Source organism: Leguminivora glycinivorella, chromosome 3, assembly GCF_023078275.1.
Source record: "Leguminivora glycinivorella isolate SPB_JAAS2020 chromosome 3, LegGlyc_1.1, whole genome shotgun sequence".
Classification (NCBI taxonomy): Eukaryota; Metazoa; Arthropoda; class Insecta; order Lepidoptera; family Tortricidae; genus Leguminivora; species Leguminivora glycinivorella.
Window position 1 is genome coordinate 7,000,445 of NC_062973.1, and position 19,936 is coordinate 7,020,380.

The 19,936-nt window shown below is 38.0% G+C and overlaps 3 protein-coding genes across 3 annotated transcripts in view; 1 reads left to right on the forward strand and 2 right to left on the reverse strand.

The window, feature by feature from the left end:
* Positions 1-2,378: 2,378 nt before the first annotated feature.
* LOC125224709 (GTP-binding protein SAR1b) lies at positions 2,379-9,220 on the reverse strand. Its single transcript, XM_048128142.1, has 6 exons — positions 9,060-9,220; positions 8,727-8,776; positions 6,331-6,450; positions 5,441-5,598; positions 4,676-4,819; positions 2,379-4,204 (listed from the first exon to the last, which is right to left on the reverse strand). The coding sequence occupies exons 2-6, from the start codon at positions 8,767-8,769 to the stop codon at positions 4,088-4,090; spliced, it is 582 nt and encodes a 193-aa protein (XP_047984099.1). The 5' UTR covers positions 8,770-8,776; positions 9,060-9,220; the 3' UTR covers positions 2,379-4,087.
* Positions 9,221-9,577: 357 nt separating this feature from the next.
* Positions 9,578-11,037, forward strand: LOC125224643 (40S ribosomal protein S14). Its single transcript, XM_048128070.1, has 3 exons — positions 9,578-9,715; positions 9,892-10,136; positions 10,771-11,037. Exons 2-3 carry the CDS (start codon positions 9,900-9,902, stop codon positions 10,987-10,989), a joined length of 456 nt encoding a protein of 151 aa, XP_047984027.1. The 5' UTR covers positions 9,578-9,715; positions 9,892-9,899; the 3' UTR covers positions 10,990-11,037.
* Positions 11,038-15,102: 4,065 nt separating this feature from the next.
* LOC125224606 (cytosolic carboxypeptidase-like protein 5) overlaps positions 15,103-19,936 on the reverse strand; it is a 30,485-nt gene continuing 25,651 nt past the window's right edge. Inside the window, exons 19-21 of the mRNA XM_048128023.1 lie at positions 19,301-19,354; positions 18,193-18,330; positions 15,103-15,826 (exon numbers count right to left, since the gene is read on the reverse strand). Coding sequence (XP_047983980.1) covers positions 15,242-15,826; positions 18,193-18,330; positions 19,301-19,354 — 777 coding nt within the window. The 3' untranslated portion in view covers positions 15,103-15,241. The remainder of the gene's footprint in view (positions 15,827-18,192; positions 18,331-19,300; positions 19,355-19,936) is intronic.

Consider the following 19,936-nt stretch of genomic DNA (forward strand, 5'->3'; position numbering starts at 1 on the left):
GCACTCGATCAGGGTAGAGCGAGTTTGAGTTTCGGCGCCCTTGGAAAGAAGTTTTACGATGTAGATAAAAATACCGCGAGCATAGCAAGCGAAATTTTTTTTCATAGTAATGACGTAGTTTGATGATTAACGCAATACAGAATTTATGGATTTCATCATACGGAGTACGAAAGGGACAAGAGTTGAACTTTCTCAGTCGCAGACTTGAAATGAAAACGCGAGCGCAGCGAGCGCGGAATTTTCCCTAAGTAACTAAAAGAAGACTTATATAAATAGTAAGCGCGAAAGAAGCGAGCGCGATTTTTTTTCCTGTTGACGCAATTCTCAACTCGCTAGCGGGGAAGCAGCGAGCGTTCAAGCTTTGATAAACTGCAGAACTGCGGTCTTTGGCATATTTTGGGTTATTTTGACTTCACAGGGCGCCTATTTTCCCGACCTTTAGGCCTTATATTTCGTGATCACTATAATTTTTATAATACTAAGAATTAGAAGAAATTAACTGCGAACTCGATCGTCACCGTCCCACCCATTTCGGTATTTTGCCACTAAATGCCCTTCGGGATCTTAGTCCTTTGGAGTTCGCTCATCATCTCCTGTGACTCACAAAATTGCGCCTCTCTGAGACGTTTTGCGCCTTTGGCTTTATGAGGAACTCCGCTTTGGACTATCGGATGAACTCCGCTTTAGACTCATATTTTTGCATTTGGATAACGACGTAACTTTGTCGTTGGGCCGCACAACAATGTGGTTCGACAAGGGCTAGAATCCTCCTTTTACGGTGCCCTAGCAACAGCGCCCGTGAGCGCCAATGAATGTTGGTATATGTTGGCAATGTGGTACAACTTTCCAAATGAATAATAAATCTAGATTTTCAATAGCTGGATTAATTCCCGACTCCTCTCGCCATTTTGTGATATGTGCGCGCCCACGTCATGTATAATTTTTTTGTATGGATTTTTCCACATTCTCGATTTTGGCGCCCCTTTACCATGTGGCGCCTAGAGCGGCCGCTCCACTCGCTCTACCCTTAATCCGGCCCTGTATATATCTATAATAGATCGTTCAGGATCACGATGAGCAAATGTGTAATCCATTCTGTTATAAGGTTGATTATCTTTCAGATCATATTATATATCCAACCTTAAAGCAGAATGGATTATAATTAGTCTGAGCTGATTTGTCTAATTCAGCAATTCCCGTCAACTTTGTACAAAAATTAAGGGAAAAGTTAAATTTGTTTTTATTAATTCCTATTTTGTTGATGAATTGAGATTTTATTAAGTTTTATTTCGTCATTAAGGTTCTCTAGTATCTATATTTTCTTAATTATAACAATTATCCTGTATATATCTTACGAAAGTCGAATTATATCACTAAATGTTGGTAACAAAATAGGATCAATTAAAATTTGCTGACGTGGCATTGTACAAAGTTGACGGGAATTGCTGAATTATAAAGAATTGTGACTATTTGTGACATTACAAATCAGGCTAACTATTGGGATGCATAATAGTTATTTGTTATACAAGGGGGCTAAGTTGTATTTTAACGCCGAGTTGTTGAAAAACGAGCAAGTGAAAGGGATCTATAGTTGAACCACGAGCGAAGCGAGTGGTTCGAGAATAGAATCCTGAACTTGCGAGGAAACTACAACGCAAAAAATGCGTTTATCACTGCTTCCAGTAGTTCCACAGATGGAAAATCATCTTTATTACTAGATTCACCTACTTTTATCAATTTTAAAGCAGTTAATTTGACTTTATTCAAGGTCTAATTACTTTACCCACTAGTGGATAAAATGCGTTTTTACCCGCTGGTATTAAAGGACAAAACACGTGTATCCGAGCTAGCGAGGGGAAAATAGAGTTACTGAATCATAATTAAAGATGCAAGTAAAACACGGATATATTTTGTATAAATTTTATTACAAACTTTGTTTTTTTTTTTGGACTTACTGCAAATAATATACCGAAAAGATTGTCTAAGTACAGCTGAAGACCAGCCGCGTTGATCACAACTTATTCTGGAAACGGCTCGTCCCGTGGCGCTACCCTACCAACAAGCTTATAGTATCACTACGGATAAAACTTATCAACAGACTTTAGCAATAAAACTGTAGTATAACGAGGTTTCAGAACTCTTCAAATTATAAAAGTCACGTGAGATAAAAATACGATAAGCTTCTTGGCTCAATAACTGCACGGGAAGCATGGTCGCGCGATAGACGATAAAATAGCAGGCCGTCCCTATCGCACTATTTGTAAGTGCGATAGGGACGGCCTGATATTTTATCGTCTATCGCACGACCATGCTTCCCGTGCTGTACACTCGAATCAAAACAAGTACTTCCACAATGAACAGTTGCGGGCACGTTTTTATTTCTACTGAGTCGGCTTTGTGCTTTTGATTAAAATAGAAACTGGTGCGATTAGTCCCACGCTCGCTACTCACGCCGGTGGAATAAGTTTCGATAATCCATCGGTAGTTGTAAATGGAAGATTCATAATATACTTGACTATAATATTGAAATAGTTAAATTCATCAAAAGACGCACGCCGCGGACTCGCCGTTCCGCCGCCCCTCGGGGCCACACTAATGATTGAAGTAACATACAAAAATATAACAATCCTCACTTTAGAAATGTACAACACAATGAAAATATGATAAATACAAGTCCACATTGCAATTCGACACCATGTTGGAATGAGAATAAGAAATAAATACATTAGTAGATTATAATTATAATAGAAGAAAATAATAATTTATGCAGAGATTTGCCCACGCTCACAATGGGTTCATCGAAAACCGAAAACGATAATATCAACTTATAACGCGTTGCACCATTACCTTATTTAAATAGACAGATTATACATCTTGCAATCCTAAAAAATATTTAAGCATATTTTTTAGAGTTGCCAAGTTCTTCAGCAAAATGAAATAACTTATACAATAAGCTGAGCTTGGAGAGTTCAGAACCACAATACATAACGCTAAGAGCTCTCCCACTAGCAGAGCGCTACGAGATGAGTAACAAGTTTTGTACATTCTGCTTTACTTCATCAAATTAATGTCAATTAGAATGTCTAAAATGTGGGTATCTAAAATACTTTACAATAATGAAATGTGAAACTATGTATCTCTGTAAACTCGTACAAAAAAGTATAGGTATACGCATTGCCAGTGAGAGGGCGAATCACCCCGAGAATTTTCCAAACCGCGACATCTCGTGGCAGAGGCAAGCCTACCACAGACACTAACATCCATACGGCTTGCGTTTCACGACAAATATGCAATATATTCGCCAAGAATATGTACAAATACTTTTAAATGTTCTAATTTCATGTTGAAATCAATTAACTAACAGAATAGATAGGACACGTAAATGCGCAAGCGAGCGGTCGCTGGCTGCCGAAAGTTGCACCGATCAAATTCAAATACGCTGCAACATTTTATATTTTAACAAATAGTGTTGCTGAGCAGTTGAATTTGGTTTTAAGTATGTATGTGAATATTCCACAATGGTTATAATATAAATCGGTAATTACGTAGCATTTTAGCGGCAGCAAGTTTTAACTAGTAAAAACTAGAGTTTAAAGTATTGCTGGTAGATTTTTTTTCTCATTCAAATTGGCTAAATTGTACAATCAGCAGCAGAAGTTCCGTAGCGGGCAAGGTGTTCACAATGATCCTAACACGCTCTTATTGTCTTAAATATAAGATCGTGTCAAGTTCATTTTGAACACCTTGCCCGCTACGCAACTTCTGCTGCTGACTGTACCAGTAAAATGCTAAGAGATTACAGAATTGTAAATCGTTAGAATTATCGTAAAAATCAGACACATAAAATAAAACGATACTTTCTTTTTTCATCATGCTTGTGGTCAGCAAAAAGTCTTTTTAAATTAAGAATGTGGCGTTCAACTAAAAAGATCCGTATACTCAGTGTGCACAAGGACCTTCTCAAATGGAACGACACAAATAAATTATTTAATTTATTCTTTATGCCTGTCGAACAACTCGTATGTCCAAGTGTCAGCAGCCAGTGGTAGGTAGTACGGGAGTGATGAGTGAGTGTGAGTGTGTGTGTTCAGTCGATGTACTGCGCGAGCCAGCGGAAGCCCTCGCCGTAGCCCTGGCGCTTGAGCACGGAGCACATGAACAGCTCCAGCGGCCGCCCCGGCAGCTCCGACCGGGACACCTTGCCCTGGGAAATAATAAAACACGTCAGTTTTACTGTCTTAACAACGTTACATTTTGTACTAGCGCCCAGTAGGCACAACATTACGGCTGTCTGTTCGAAAAAAACTATAACCTTTCCAAGGCTGAATTTAAACTGGTATTGTATGCTTTTGCAGCTAATGTCATAATAAAACTGTCCCAATTAACCTGTAATAAACCAGCCCAAAGATTTGTTCAAATTGTTAGTCATTTATTAATTGAATATTTGTGACAGTAACTTTTTTTAAGCAAGCCAAATTGCCTAAAAAAAGTTCTTATGATCCATGTACAAAATAGACCAGACTCTATAGGTACGCTATATCACAAATACGTGGCTTAATTACTAACACAGTCATTAAGGACTAACGGTTCATGCCTCCTATCCAGGTTACTAACAGATTTAATTTACCACCTCAAATCATTTAATAGTAAATGATACTACAGCTACCCGACATACCTTGCCGGTGGTCTGCTGGTACAGGTTGAAGAACTGGCGCAGCTCGTCCTCGCTGGCGGCGCCGGGCTTGTCGATCTTGTTGCCGAGGATCAGCACCGGGCAGTTGCTCAGCGTCTCGTCCGTCAGCAGGGAGTCCAGCTCATTCTGAAATCATTATATTTTTCATTAATTTTTAACAATACTTGACACATTCACTATCCAGTCCCCCAAATATAAGCCACAGCAAGTCTTTTCAAGTCATTTCAATTCAGAGTGGGGCAGTAGGATGTGCTAAACGTAATCTACCATCTCAACAGAGATCTTTGAATATACGAGTAGCAACAGTTTTATTTTGTTACACATAAGCAAATTTTAACAAATTCTATTGGTAGGCTAGTTTCCTATACTAAGAATAAAATATTTTATGCAGTGCAAGAAATAAAGCACTACATAATTAGAAGAAAAATATGAACAGTAGTTATGTTTAAAGTGTTTCAACGTAATTTTTATTTAATAAGTCAAAGAGAAAGATATAAAGTAAATGAATTGACCGTGACGTCTCCGACTCCTCAGAATTTCATAGTAATCAAGCGCGGATCCAGCTTCGTGGCCAGGGGGGGCGGTCACGTGGTAAAGGCCCAGGCCCCCGGCAGGGGGGGGGGGGTTGACGTGGTCTATTTGTATGGCCAGTCTAGGCTAGTAGGAAACTAGCCTATTGTCCTTCAAAATAAGTTATGTGTGTGTGAACGGTGAGATAGTACACTGCACTATCTTCATTTCTCATACCTTGGACTCGGGCAGCCTAGCGCGGTCGCAGGCGTCGACGAGGAACACGATGGCGTCGACGGCGGGGAAGTAGTCGCGCCACACGCGCCGCGCCTGCGCGTGCCCGCCCAGGTCGAACGTCGTGAAGCGCATGCTACCTATCGACAGCTCCTCTGACGCTGCGAACGGTAACGATACACTATATCTTTAGACTTTGATACAGTTGCGACACTATTTTGACAGTAAAAAAACATTAAAAATACTAATCTTAAATCTTAATCTTCATGTTGAATCTAGAATTATCATCCTAGCCCACTTTTAGACAGTAATAAGTGGTTCGAATACGCTGTCAATTGCGCCACTTATCTGCCCTTGGATAAGTGGCGCATAAGTGGACAAACAGGTGAATAACGTCAAGCACATTCAGGTTTGATAATGAATATTAATAACATTGTTTTTGTCTTTGTTACACTAATATCACTTCTCCTACGGATATAAGTTTTGAAACAATAGTCCGTGTATAGTGCCTTGTAACTGCGAAATTGCATGGAGAAATTATGAACGAATTCATTGATAAATTCGCCATGCACTTTTGCACCTCACTGTTCAGCAGTACTATATTTTACATCAAAATGTATAGGTATTTGAGAATGGTCTCTTGGCTAAACACATGGCAGGCCCCATTCCCAAGACGAAAGGTATTTATTCTCCAAGTGCAACATATTGTCTTAGTTTCAAGACCAGCAAATTTTTAAGTTTAGCCAAACAAGATCTCAATCAAGAAGAGACTTTTTGTTACATGGAACCTAAGAAACCAAAGGAAAACTTACTGGTATGGAACGATACCTCAGGCATTAAGTCAGGTTTTTTCCATTATTTAGTTGTAAATAATGTAAAAAAAAAAAACTTACTGGGATGCAGTGTGGGAACATGCTGTGCAAGTCTGTCGTCCTTCAACATGTGCAGGAGCGTGGTCTTGCCCGCGTTGTCCAGCCCGAGGAACAACAGCTTGCCGGACTTCTTCCATAGCCCTGGAAACATTACAGTTATCACTTTCTGATCATAAAACATGGGTAAGCGCTAGGCTGTAGGTAGATATAGTGGTAAAAGAAAAATATATGTCATTGTCATTATAACAACAGAATATGAGAAGTATCGAAATTATTTTTGGAGGCCTTTGCCCAGCAGTGGTGACACTAAAATAGGCTAGGAAAAAATCTTAATGGTGTGTTTCCATATACAACTGATAAAACAAGGTAATGAAATTCATTTGTAATTCTCATATTGAAGCATTTAAATTATCTCATTCACCTGGCTTTAAATTCACAACCATAAGATTAGCTAAAGATATTCAAGTCAGAATGGTTAATGAACCTAAGCATGAGAGGGCATTTTTTCTATCAAATATTTCATTCAATACATTACTTTCAATGATTACAAATTTATGCAATCATGAATGACAAGTGAGTAGTGCCTAGTACCTCTATTTAACATTTTTGGGAACATGAGTGAAGGCCTGTGACCATCATGGCTGACATCTGTTTATATATGATAACATACAATATAATATGCTACAAAAACATAATGACTAAAAAAATTTGAGTTAGACTTGATCTAACTTAGAAATAGCAATGATTTTTTACATCAGAGATGCATTAGGACATACATACATACAATCACGCCTGTATCCCAGAAAGGGGTAGGCAGAACACATGAAACTACTAAAGCTTCAGTGCCACTCTTGGCATATAAGGGGTTGAAAGAAAACGAAACTGTGACTTTGCAGTGACAGGTTGCCAGCCTCTCGCCTACGCCACAATTTAAACCACAATTTAAACCATATCCCATAGTCGCCTTCTACGACACCCACAGGACATTAGGACAGTTGGTAAGAATCACAAATGATATATTATAGGACCATTGAAACCACATTATGCTGTTGTATATGTTCTCTTATGCATATAAGAAGTCATTTTTAGCAGTAAAAAGATTAACAAATCAGGACTATACAAATTATCAAGTAATGTGATGTAAGATTGACTGATGTAGTAATGATTACACCATACTCATACTAGATGGTTAGAGGTACACATTCCTCATTTGTATGCTACTCTTTAAATGCAGCTTACTAGTGCAACCAATCATGTGCTAATCACTTTTATTTGGACATATACACTTAGTATGTTTAATAAACAAAATTTTTTGTATCTCAATTGGGGTTCATTAGAATATTGCGATCAACAGATAAGTGGAAAAGTAAACTTAACCATACTATTGAGATAATCATGTGTAAGTAAAATAAAACACTAAAATTGCTTTGTAATTTAAGAAACAAACAAGGAAAAATATACCATCTGTCAGTAAGTTTAGCCGTTACAGCAAAAAACCTGTTTTCAAATGGTGTCAGTAATATTAAGGAATTGTTAGTATGGTTCACTCAAACATAACTTGAATTACAGTGCGGATCTGTAGGTATTGTCTATTGAATTCTAATTTATTTAAATTAATGTGTGAATCTACCAATTCATGTTTGGATATTTGGTAATTCATGCCTCTTTTAATAAAAAGGTTGCTAATAATACAGCACGAGAGTAGTATAGAGAGAAGTAAACATTGTAAATTCAGTAAATTCGACGACAACAACGTACAAAGCGCAATCTGCGATTTTTTCTTGTAGCAGATAGCACCTTGTACGTTGGTGGGGAAGGTGCAATTTTCTGAAAAAAAAAAAATTGCAGATTGTACCCTATACGTTCTAGTCGTCGAATTGTTACAACAAAATGATAAATGATGATTACACTCAGTAATCATAGGTATTTGACATTAATCAAAAATACAAAAAATAAATTAAACATGTGTGGTGTGACAAATCTAATATGAGAATAAAGTTATTGCCCTATTATAAAGAAACATGCATATCATTTACAACCTCAGAAGAAATTAAAATAATTGATAAGAAAAATCCTCTCTACAAGAAGGTTGTTTCCTGCAGTACAACAAATACAGCAGGCCAACCGGAGATACTCACCAGCCAGTGATGCTGATGTACATAAAAATTCATAGCAATTGTTGTACAAGCTACTGTCTTGTACTAATTGATGCAACACCTGGTAGTATTTCAATATAGTTTTGATAATGAAATAATTGTATGTTATGTGAGCATATGCCACCAGGGTAATACATAAATATAGAGTCTTGTATCAAAAAAATGTAATAGATTAGAACAATAGTGTAAAGTAACCTAGTAATGCATAAGGCTGGAACTACTGACTAAACAATGGGATAATAAAAGAAATTCAATGCTTACCCAAAAAGCCCAGGACACCAGTGAACCAGTCCAAGATGAACATTGTGAATCTGGAAGGTATCAAGATGATTATAGCTTCCCTTTATTCACAAAGAATACACAAATTACTATGACTTGCAAAACCTATTGATATAAATTACGTAGTTTCATCTGACGTATGGATAGCACTCTGATAACTTAGCAAACAGCATTAGAGCTGTTAGACTCGTTTGGGGCGCACGAAAATTATTATAAGAATGCGATATCGAATTGAGTAATACGACTGACAGAACGTCACTCGCGTAGTAAGAACTTCGAACAGATTTACCATCACCAATACCACAAAATACTCACTTATTAAAATTGAACTAGATTAACTAAAACTAGAGGAAGTTTATCACAATGTTTCACACTTAATTCCAATTAATTACGTCGCAAAAATCGACGATTTATCTCCCAATTGATGGTAAATGTATGTTGGAACTTGGCTCTGATTATGCGATGAATCTGTTGGCAATGAATGACGTACGCTACTTCCGGTTGTCTAGAGTTATAAACGCGTTTGGAATTTACAATAAGTATTTTTATTGCAAAATAATGTTACAATTTACTTTTAAGGCTCAGCAGGATAATAATGATTGATTCATGCATTTTTTCTGAATAGATATATTTTAGAAACGGGTTTTACTTTATGCAAAATATAATCGTTTAAGGAAACTGTGAACAGTGTGAACGCAACTGAATTTGACGGATCATATTGTGCTGCCATTTAAAATTTTTTTTTTCTTTTTTTGTATTTTACATTTAAAATATCCGATCATTGCATGTACTTATTTTTTAATGTTCGTTAAATGAATTAGTAACACTATTCAGGAAAGAGTATATTTTATGTTAAGTTAAAACGAAATATTTGAAAGAGATTTTTAGTACCACGGATTTTTACATGTTTGATGCTGGAAACACTGGCATCCACTATTCTTTCTAGTGTTTGACAGCTTTCAAAGCAAAAGGTATTTTCAAGTTTTGTAGAAATTCTTTAATAAATATGTAATTACAACGAAAATATTACTAAATTTCTTTAGAACGATTAATATGTCAACTACCTTGTTCATCACAAGTTCGTTAGTGAGTGGATTCTTGTGATAATTATAGGTTAAAAAAGTGCTAAGTGTTGTGTCGTTTTCAGGCTGAGCCATGGCCCCGAGGAAAAACAAAGTTGCGAAGGAGGAGGTCCAGGTTACCCTGGGCCCTCAGCATTTGGTGGGTGAGACCGTTTTCGGCGTTGCTCACATCTTCGCCTCTTTCAACGACACATTCGTGCACGTTACTGACTTGTCTGGCCGGGAAACCATCGCCAGGGTGACTGGTGGCATGAAGGTGAAGGCCGATCGTGATGAGGCTTCTCCCTACGCCGCTATGTTGGCTGCTCAGGTGAGTTTCATGCAGTATTTTGTTTGTTGTCCTATGAAAACTATTTGCATTTATAATTTGAGGTTATGATCATATCTCTGAAAGGCAGGTAGCATGTAAACATGTACAAACCCGGCTTCAATCTTAACGTATCTCAATACTAATAAGCTCAGATTATATCATATGTAACCTGCATTGGCCAGCTGTGTAAAAACATGAAAAATACCACTTTCATTATGTCTTTTACTATTCAATACCCTGTAAAGCTTTTTTTACGGAAGAACCATCTTAATTAATCTTATTACTGCCAGGTCAAAGTTCTCATACAAGTTACCAAAACCCTAAAAGCAGAAAATGTACTTATTTTATGTTGTAAAATTAAAAATAGACCTAAAATATAATTTAAGCTGAAGATAAACTAAATCTTTCGTAAGAGTCAAAACATTTTGACTCTCATTTTTAGTTTTTGGTTGTAATCTTGTAACTATTTCACTAGATTAAATAAATAACTGGTTATTTTGGTACAGATTTAATACTTTTCACTCTTTCATAAGATTTAATAACCTTTCCACACTACATATTTTGTCTCTTGAAAACATGAAAATCATTACTTTGTATTTGTAGAACTCTATTTCAAAGCCAACAATGTTTCCAGGATGTTGCCGAGAAGTGCAAAACACTGGGCATCACTGCCCTCCACATCAAGCTCCGTGCCACCGGTGGCAACAAGACCAAGACTCCCGGACCCGGTGCCCAGTCCGCTCTCCGTGCGTTGGCTCGCTCCAGCATGAAGATTGGCCGCATCGAGGATGTCACCCCAGTTCCGTCAGACTCCACCCGCAGGAAGGGAGGCCGACGAGGCCGCAGGCTGTAATCTGTTAGGTTAAGCTTACTGTGGACTTTTAATATAAAGTATGCAGTATTTTGTGTTTCATTTTTATCTCTAAATATGTTATATAGATTTACCATAATCTAAACCCTTTTCCAGAGTATTCTAGGGACTCCAAACATAAATAGTAAACTCACTGTTAGGTTACAAGAGGTGGCTTGAGTAGAGCTACCTAGTTTTCATCATGCAAAAGGTTGTCAACTTGCACGAAATGCCATGAATTTCAACTTTATTTCCTATATCATTCCAAGCTAAGGTTCAAATTAGATTGCAGTTTCAGGAAATGTAACTTATCTTCAAAATAATAATAATAACATGACCACAAAATTGAAATTTTGAAAAAACCCCCGACATAGTGTACCGATTTTCATGAAATATGCCATGGCTAAGGACACTCCCAACTAATTCAGCTTTCAAACAAAAAAAACGAAATCTAAATCGGTTCATCCGTTCGGGAGCTACGATGCCACAGACACGTTAAACTTATAACAACCCGTCGTTTTTGCGTCGGAGGTTCAAAATTAGATTTTGGTAGCTTGATGGTACTTTGAAAAGGGGTAGCTTCGATCTAGTCCGGTGGATACAGTACAAGTAGCACATGATAGCAATATTTTCCACACTGCTATATCACTATGCTCATGATTCAATGTAGGCCCAATTTAGTATGTTACTCGTACCACGTGACAGTTGACACATACTTTTTCACATAATAGTAACTGGTTTCAAGACCTCTGTTATAGCCGCAATAACGTATGCACTAATCTGTGGTATAATAATTATGTTAGATAGGAGTAGTAGTGTAGCAAGGATGATTTATATAGGATCAAAGAGGATAGAGTACAGCACAAACTACTAAGAAGATACTATTAGTACGAAGTTCATACTAAGAATCGTACCTCGATTTTTTAGCGCCACCTATTAACCCTTAATTTGGCAAAGTCCGGTGGGACGGACAGGTGATAAAAAAAAATATTTCGCTTTTTAGGTAGAATTTTATTTAATTTAACATATGGAAAGAGACTCTTTTATGATACATGCTTTGTATAAAAATACTATTTGACCACTGTCAACACTCGTTTGACAGTTAATCGTCAAGATGGCACCGCATCAGAAGTTAACTTTTTTTAGCAAAATATTTATGCGTTTTTCTTTTGGTTTTTGTAAGAACAGGGTATTTCTGTTGTATAAATAATAAAATATATTACATAATAGTTGCAAGTGGTTATGTTTTCAATTTATTTCTCAATTTCTAATACTCATAATCATCATCTAAACAAGTTGTCCGCCGCACCGGACAGTGCCAAATATATACTAAATACGATTTGTCCGCCGTGGCGGACTATGCCAATGTTGCGGTGACACGTGTTGTAACAAATTATTATATTGTTTTGTTTATTATTTTGATTTTCTTGTTTTGGTGGCCTGCTTTTATGCTTAGATTTTTTATTTAATCCAACAGCGTGTGGTGCTGGACCAAGCAGTTAAAATTTTGGCGCTTTTAGGTATACGTAGTGCGCGGATATTGTGAATGTTACATATCGCGCGAGGGGCAATAAACATTAAAGAAAACCGGGTAGATCAAAATTTATAATTTCTTTGTCTGCCCCGAACATTGATATAATTAATTTCGGGTAGTTTTGTGTTGTTTACATCTTCGACGACATTTTGCTGGGACATCACTGTCATATCAGTCTGTCGTGATCACGGCCTGTGCAACCTGGCCAAAAAGTCGGAAAAAAGTTGAAATAATGATATTTGACTATAAATATGTGTCAGTTTGATTTTCATACAAAATTATTATATTTGTTAATTTTTAAAATAAATATATGTTAAGAAATACTTGTTTATTTTAAATTACCGTATGTTTGGCAGTGTCCGCCTCAGCGGACATATTAATTTATCCCAATATTTGGCAGAGTCCGCTGTGGCGGACATATTTTTTTTCCAAAACTAATAAATCTAGATTTTTTTAAATATTTTTCGGACGCTTTAAAAACACCTGTTATTCAATATATTAAGTAAAATCAGAAAATTTATGTCACCAGAGTCTCTGCCAAATTAAGGGTTAAATACTATCATAACTACACTGATGATGCCTACAAAAACATACAAATGTGTATTGACATGTTATCATGATTTTAAAATAAAGAAACTGTCATTTGTTCTTATAAAAAATATAAACACGCAAATATTTGGAGAAAATGTGATTTTGTCCACTTAAGCCTAAAAGGCCCATACATTTCAGGGGTACGCTTTTTTGTATGAGCTTTGTTAGTCCAGTATTAAATCGTTCTTGTAGTGTAGAAATATTTCTACATAATTAAATCCATAATTGAAAGGGTTCAAAAGAAGAGGGGAGGTAAAGAATACAACTTTTCTGAGAGAACATTGCTGTTAATATAATTGTTTATTACATTTCATAATAAATAGTTACTATTTTAAAATATACATACAATACTTTCTATGATAAACACTTCTTTACACACAACTAAAATTTTTCAATAGTACGTTCAGAATTAAATTTCCATGACTTTAAAAAATCTTTATAAACGTTTTCTATACAATATATTGCACAGCTATGGTTTAGGAATTGCCCAGAAGAGTATACATCTGTGCTTCCTAAGTATACTACATTGTGATAATTAGTAAACGTAGTCCTATTTAAATACTCTGTATTTTTAGGTATTAAAAAAAAACGTAAACAAATAATTTGTACATTTTCTTGTAGTTACAACATTTGTTGGCTAAGCACCCAAATACAACTAAGCGGATCTGCCACTGCGCGATCTGTTTTTCATCTCCTTATTGGTCGTGTAATGTTCTCATTTACCCTCAACTGGTTTAAGGAGCCTTTTGAGGGTAGATTTTGTTCACATTTATTTAAATACCCAATGATACAGACTATAGTTATAGCAATCTTCGCGAATCCTGTCTTATTTCTATGTTTTTTTAGGCTGTCAGCAGTAAAACTCAGACAAATGAAAAAATGGACACACTATAAAGTTACTGGTTAAAATAGAAGCTTAATTATTAATATTATAAAAGATTTTGGACAAAAGCTAACATACTGTACTGACAGCCTTATAAGGTCGCATAAAGAGACTAGACATTATCTTGGTGGCACTAAACAATTGTACAATAATATTTTATGAATTATTTATTGTGGTGATTCGTCAGGTAGGTATATGGTCAGATGGGAGAGCCCTACGATTCCACCACGCAAAAACCAAGCTAGAATTCAACCACGTGACGCATTGTAAATCGTAAAAAAATATTCATCAAAAATCGACAAAGTTGTAAATTGGAAATACGCCACTTGCCACCAAGATGGAGTCTATACATATTTGGTTAACAGAAATAAGTAAAATATTTTGTGATATACACCTCGTCTACGACCACAGGTTTATAAAATTTTCAATGAGATCAATTTTATTTTACAAACCGCTCCAGGAGCTATTTACCCTACGGGGAACACTACTTTACAAATTTAGCAATATTATAAAGGTCTTCTAATATGTCTTTCAATATAGCCTTAAATACTTTTAAGTGCAAAGTATTGTAGTGTATATGTATAAAAATGTCATAATCTGAAACGTAAAATAACGAAAAATACACACACGGTACGGAGAATAGCGTTTGCGATATACATCCATTTAAATTTAAAAACAATAAAATTCCCAGCACACAAAACTTATATGTATAAATCTGTAAAACTGCAACAAAAAATAATAACTTTCACATATAATAATACCTGTCGTTTCAAAGGTACTTTTTTTCGGTGGAGATGAGCGAACGGGTCTATCAGACTTTCTATGCGCGTATGATATTTTATTTCGATTAATATTATAGGAGGGACTTCCGGTCGGAGACTGCCGAGAGTCGGGGCGAGTATAAAATCCAAAGAAAACCGATCACATCTAAATAAACCTAATACGCTAGCTACAGGAAACGGGCGAGCACTCGGGATTTATGCGGCACACTCGCGTCGCGAGCGGACGCCGGCCGTCAACACTCACGGGGAGCGTCGACATAAGATGCCGGGGAACGACGGGCGGACCGCCTCGGCCGCACTAGGCCGGCCGTCTGCCAACTGTTACCGTGGAATACATTATTTCTAAAACGTCGAGACATACGGTCAGGCGAACGGTTAAGGCGGCCGGCCCGCGGGTCAGTCGGACGGGGGCGCGGGTGCGGGTGCGGGTGCGGGCGCGGGCTTGGGGCGCGCGCGCGGCTTGCGCTACAAGGCGGTCTTGAGGCGGATCTTCTTGAGCTGCGGCGCGGCGAAGGCCTGCACGCGGCGCTTGCCGGCGGCGGAGAGCGAGTCGGCCAGCGTGCCGCCGGGCACGTCCTCCCAGGCGGCCACCTCCTCGGAGGAGGAGGAGGCCATGGCGCGGCAGCGGTTGGCGTCGGTGCGGGAGGCGGCGCGCGCGGCGCGGTGCAGGCTGCGCTTGGAGCCGACCTTGGCGGACAGCAGCGAGGGCCGCGGGCTGTCGTCGTCGGCGGAGCGGCGCGCGGGCTTCTGCTTGGCGAGGAGCGTCTTGCTGGCGTTGGGCTTGCGCACGGCGAGCACGTTGCGGCGCTTGCCGAGCGTCTTGGGCTTGGGCTCGGCGGCGGCGTCGAGGTAGCGCGCGCGCTCGGAGCGCGCGGCGGCGGCGGCGAGGTCGTGCACGGAGCGCGCGGGCGGCGTGCGGCGCTCGTCGGCCTTGGCGCCGAGGTACGTGTTCTCCTTGCGGTCCAGGTCCGTCACCTTGGCCTTGGAGCGCGCGTACAGCGGCGCGCGCGTCGGCGACGACGTCTTCGGCCGCAGCCGGGACATCGTCAGCTGCGAACGTAACATTGGTTAAGATCGCTTTGCTAAGCTTCTATTCTGCTAACATAAATTATCTGAAAAGATAGCACTCGTCTTTCTATTTTTATCAAAATGAAAGAAAGCCTTTGTCTCGCTAGTTAAAAAAGGCAAATTGTGGCGGAATCATGACATATGACGATACATGAATATGTTAAAAACACATGTCACATTTAGATAAAACTACAAAATTAGAATGATTTTATTATGTTTAACCATACCCTGAAGGTGAGGAGTAGACAATATGTAACTGAACAGTTTCACTACGAGTCACATGACATCGTTTTATAGAACGGCAAATAGTTCCGTTGTCTTGATAGTAAAATGTCTTGCTCAGTATGACCTATAAATATTCACCCCACAAAGTATAAGTTTTTCATGAAAATGTTTTAGTCCCACAATTCCACCATGATTTATCCATATGGTAACATTGCAAAGACAACACACCCGGTTTAGTAACTAGTGAGGGATGGATATTATTTTCTTCGGATTTTGACGAATTTCTTACCCCAATAATTTAACAAAAGGCTGGTGGTATTTTAAGGTGGTTTGGTTGGACTGGGTGGGTTGTATTTAAGCACTGAAAAATTAAAGAGGTACAGTTAGAAAAAAAAATTGAGATAGAGAAAGAAACAAGAAAAGTAAAAAGCTTCAGGATGGAAATTGTTTTTAGAAATAGGGAAAAGAAAAACTCTAATTGAAGATCTCTCGTGTCACGTTAGATAATATAAATACAAAACTTATTTACAAATGTGCAGTCAAAGTCTGTAACCTAACCATTAGCAAAAAAATGAACCAAATCAACCACGACCCTAACGATCATGTTCATATATGTTCATATATGTTTCCGCTTCACATTCTTCTTTTATTTATTTTATACCATTTCCATAGTTTATACAAATATGTACTTACCAGTTACGAGCCGATCTCAATTCCATAATACGAGTATATGAATATGACACAAGGAAATTGCAATAGTGAACTTCAGGTCCGATCATACACCTATTACCTAATCAGTAAGGTTTGGGATGGGACGAGTCTATTTCCCATGCAATCGTCTCACATGCGACCAAAGCATAGTCCGGCAGCACGGGATCCACATTGGGGTGAAGTTTCGAGCCGCGCCGAGGTACGAGTAACTGGGCCATTTTTTTCAAAGTTGTTGCCCCCACTTTTTTTTTGGATTTGGAATTTTTTTATGTGGTTTCCACTCAGTATTGCCAGATCGTTCAATCCTAATAGGAGAAAACAAGTGTGTTAAGGTTTTTTCCCATTCCGTTACCATTTTTTCATACATTACAACTGATGGTAACAAGAGTGCATGCATCCTTCGAGAGGAAAGGAATGAGAATGAATGTCAGTAAGACGAAAGTAATGGTATTTGAAAGAGATGAGATTATGACAGATTGCGAAATTGAGATCGATAATGAAAGTTTGGAACAAGTGAAAGAGTTTGTGTATTTGGGAACGTTGTTTACAAGGGACGGTAAACATGGAAAAGATATTGAAAGGAGAGTGAATGCTGGGAATAGAGTGAATGGAGCACTAAACGCTTTTATGGGCAGCCAGAAAGTGTCGCAAAAAGCACGTCTGGCAGTGCATAGAGGAGTTTTGGTGCCTACACTTATGTATGGTAGTGAAAGTTGGGTGTGGGAGAAAAGACTTCAAAGTCAAGTGAATGCCGTGGAAATGAGAGCGTTAAGAAGCATGGCTGGTGTAAAGTTGAGTGATAGGATCAGAAATAGCGTGATAAGAGAGAAGTGTGGAGTGGATGTAGATGTGGTGACAAAGATTGAGATGGGTATGTTAAGGTGGTTTGGGCATGTAGAGAGGATGGATGAGAGGAGATTAACGAAGAAAGTATATGAAAAAGGAGTGGAAGGGTCAGTTGGTAGTGGAAGACCTAGGCGAACTTTTCTTGATCAAATCGGGGAAATATTGCAGAAAGGCCAGGTCAGAAGTACTCGAAACCGACGAGCGTGTATGAGAACCGTTATGAAAGTGTGTGAAGCGAAAGTGGTTTGTCAGGATCGTAGTAAATGGAAATCCGTGATCTCTGCCTACCCCTCTGGGAAACAGGCGTGATTGTATGTATGTATGTATGTATGTATGTATTTTGTATGGCGGTAACGGAATGGAAGGTTTGAAAAATATATGGAAATATTGGGACTTTTTTTCTCATATCAGGATCGAAAGACCTCGCGATTCTGAGTATGAATCGCGTAAAAAATACCCATGTTACAAAAAAAAATTGGGTGGAAACTTTGAAAAAAAAAAAGTGGCCCAACTACGCTCCTTGTGCAGGCCTGTGATCTTGCTGAAAATATTAGTGATATACGCACCGTGGGGCGTACAGTTCTCGTGTGCGCGCGCAGCCAGTCTCGCACGGAGGCGAGCGTGCGGTGCTCGGAGCATGGGACCCGCGAGTTGGGATGATGCCCAGTTAGGTCCAAGATCGACGCGCCGAGGGAACGCCCCACCTGTGTTCACACGAAAAATATACATGTAGGGTAAATCTAGGGTCCTGTAGGACACAAATAGGTTCAGATGTGGTAACTTTGCCCATATGTTAATAAGAAAAACAACTTTGCCTTTCTGAAATATAATTTCTAATTGCTCTATAAACAAAATTGACTATTTTCAGCTAATCTTAATTTAAGTAATAATATAAATACAATTTTAATGTGGACAAAGTTACTCTGAATAATTTTAAAGCAACTCTTTTTTAGGAAACAAAATAATAGATGTTTAGTGAACACCTCGAGCGTCTCGGTGTGGTATGATTTATGATTTATTTACAATGTTTTTAATTTAAATTTTAACAATTGAATACGCATGTTTCCAGTAGAAAGCTATTGTGCTGTAAGCGGCTGTGGTAAAGTTAACAACCAATGAAAAAATCTGGAGAATTTGGAAGACATTATACAAAACTCTATTTCTAACTTTCAACAGCTAAATGCTAATAATATTAAGATTCACTACTGATCAATTCAGTTATATAGTTTTTACATCAAAACTGAGAGCTACAGATTTTTTTTTATAAGTTACGTATTATACGAATTCTGACATTATTTTCTTTCATAATGCTTATCCTAAATATTAAAGTTTTCCTGAAATTAGACTACTGAAGCATATTGTGCGCTATGTGTACTAAATATTACGCTAATAGAAGCTCTTATTTTCTCATCTAACTTGTGAATTAGGTGCAGTTGATGTCAAAAATGTCGTCGCTGACAAATAATTCAATTATTTAATAGAACTATATTGCTACCTACTGAAAATCATACTTACAATATTCGTACATTATCGATAATAATTACTTTTACGTGACAAGTTTACCAAATTAGGAATTTACGGGGTACAAATGATATGAGACAAATTCATAACCCTTGGTAAAGTTGCCAGGTTTTTCTGTGCTACTGGGAATAAGCCTGCTCCGAAGAGACCAACCTGCCAGGGATCTATATCTTCCGCATTCTCCAGATTCTTATTGCGGGCCCTTATCTGAAATGTGGGTACCGATTCTAAAACTTGCTTTGCTTGTGCAAACTATGTTAGTGAAAAAAGTGGCAACTTTGCCAACGGAATTTTGCCCATAGATAATGATAAGTTACCGCAATAAAAAAACTGTTATGCTTAACGCATTGCTTTGAATATCACGGAGATATGCAAACCAATGTGATCATATAACGTACATATGATATATCAATACCTGATGGCAAAGTTGCAGGTTCTATAAGTATTTGGGAAATAATTGTCTAAGTCTAAATTGCAAATTCTTACGCTAAGAAGTCTAAATATCCAATATAATTGTTTCTCAGATACGTGATCGAATATCAATATTTTTATGGATATCAGCTGGGTTAGGGTTGGGTTATAAAGTAAAGAGAATGATAGAATAGATATATTGGCTATTATTCCAATATATCTATTCTATAAATATAATATATCTATACCAGTTACTACAATCACATCAACAATGTCTCACCCCCTCAAATTGTTTTCTGCCTCCTCGAATATAAAAGGTGGGATGAACGCGTTCTTCACAACGGGAGGAAAAATGTTGACGAGAGGCGGCCCCTTTGT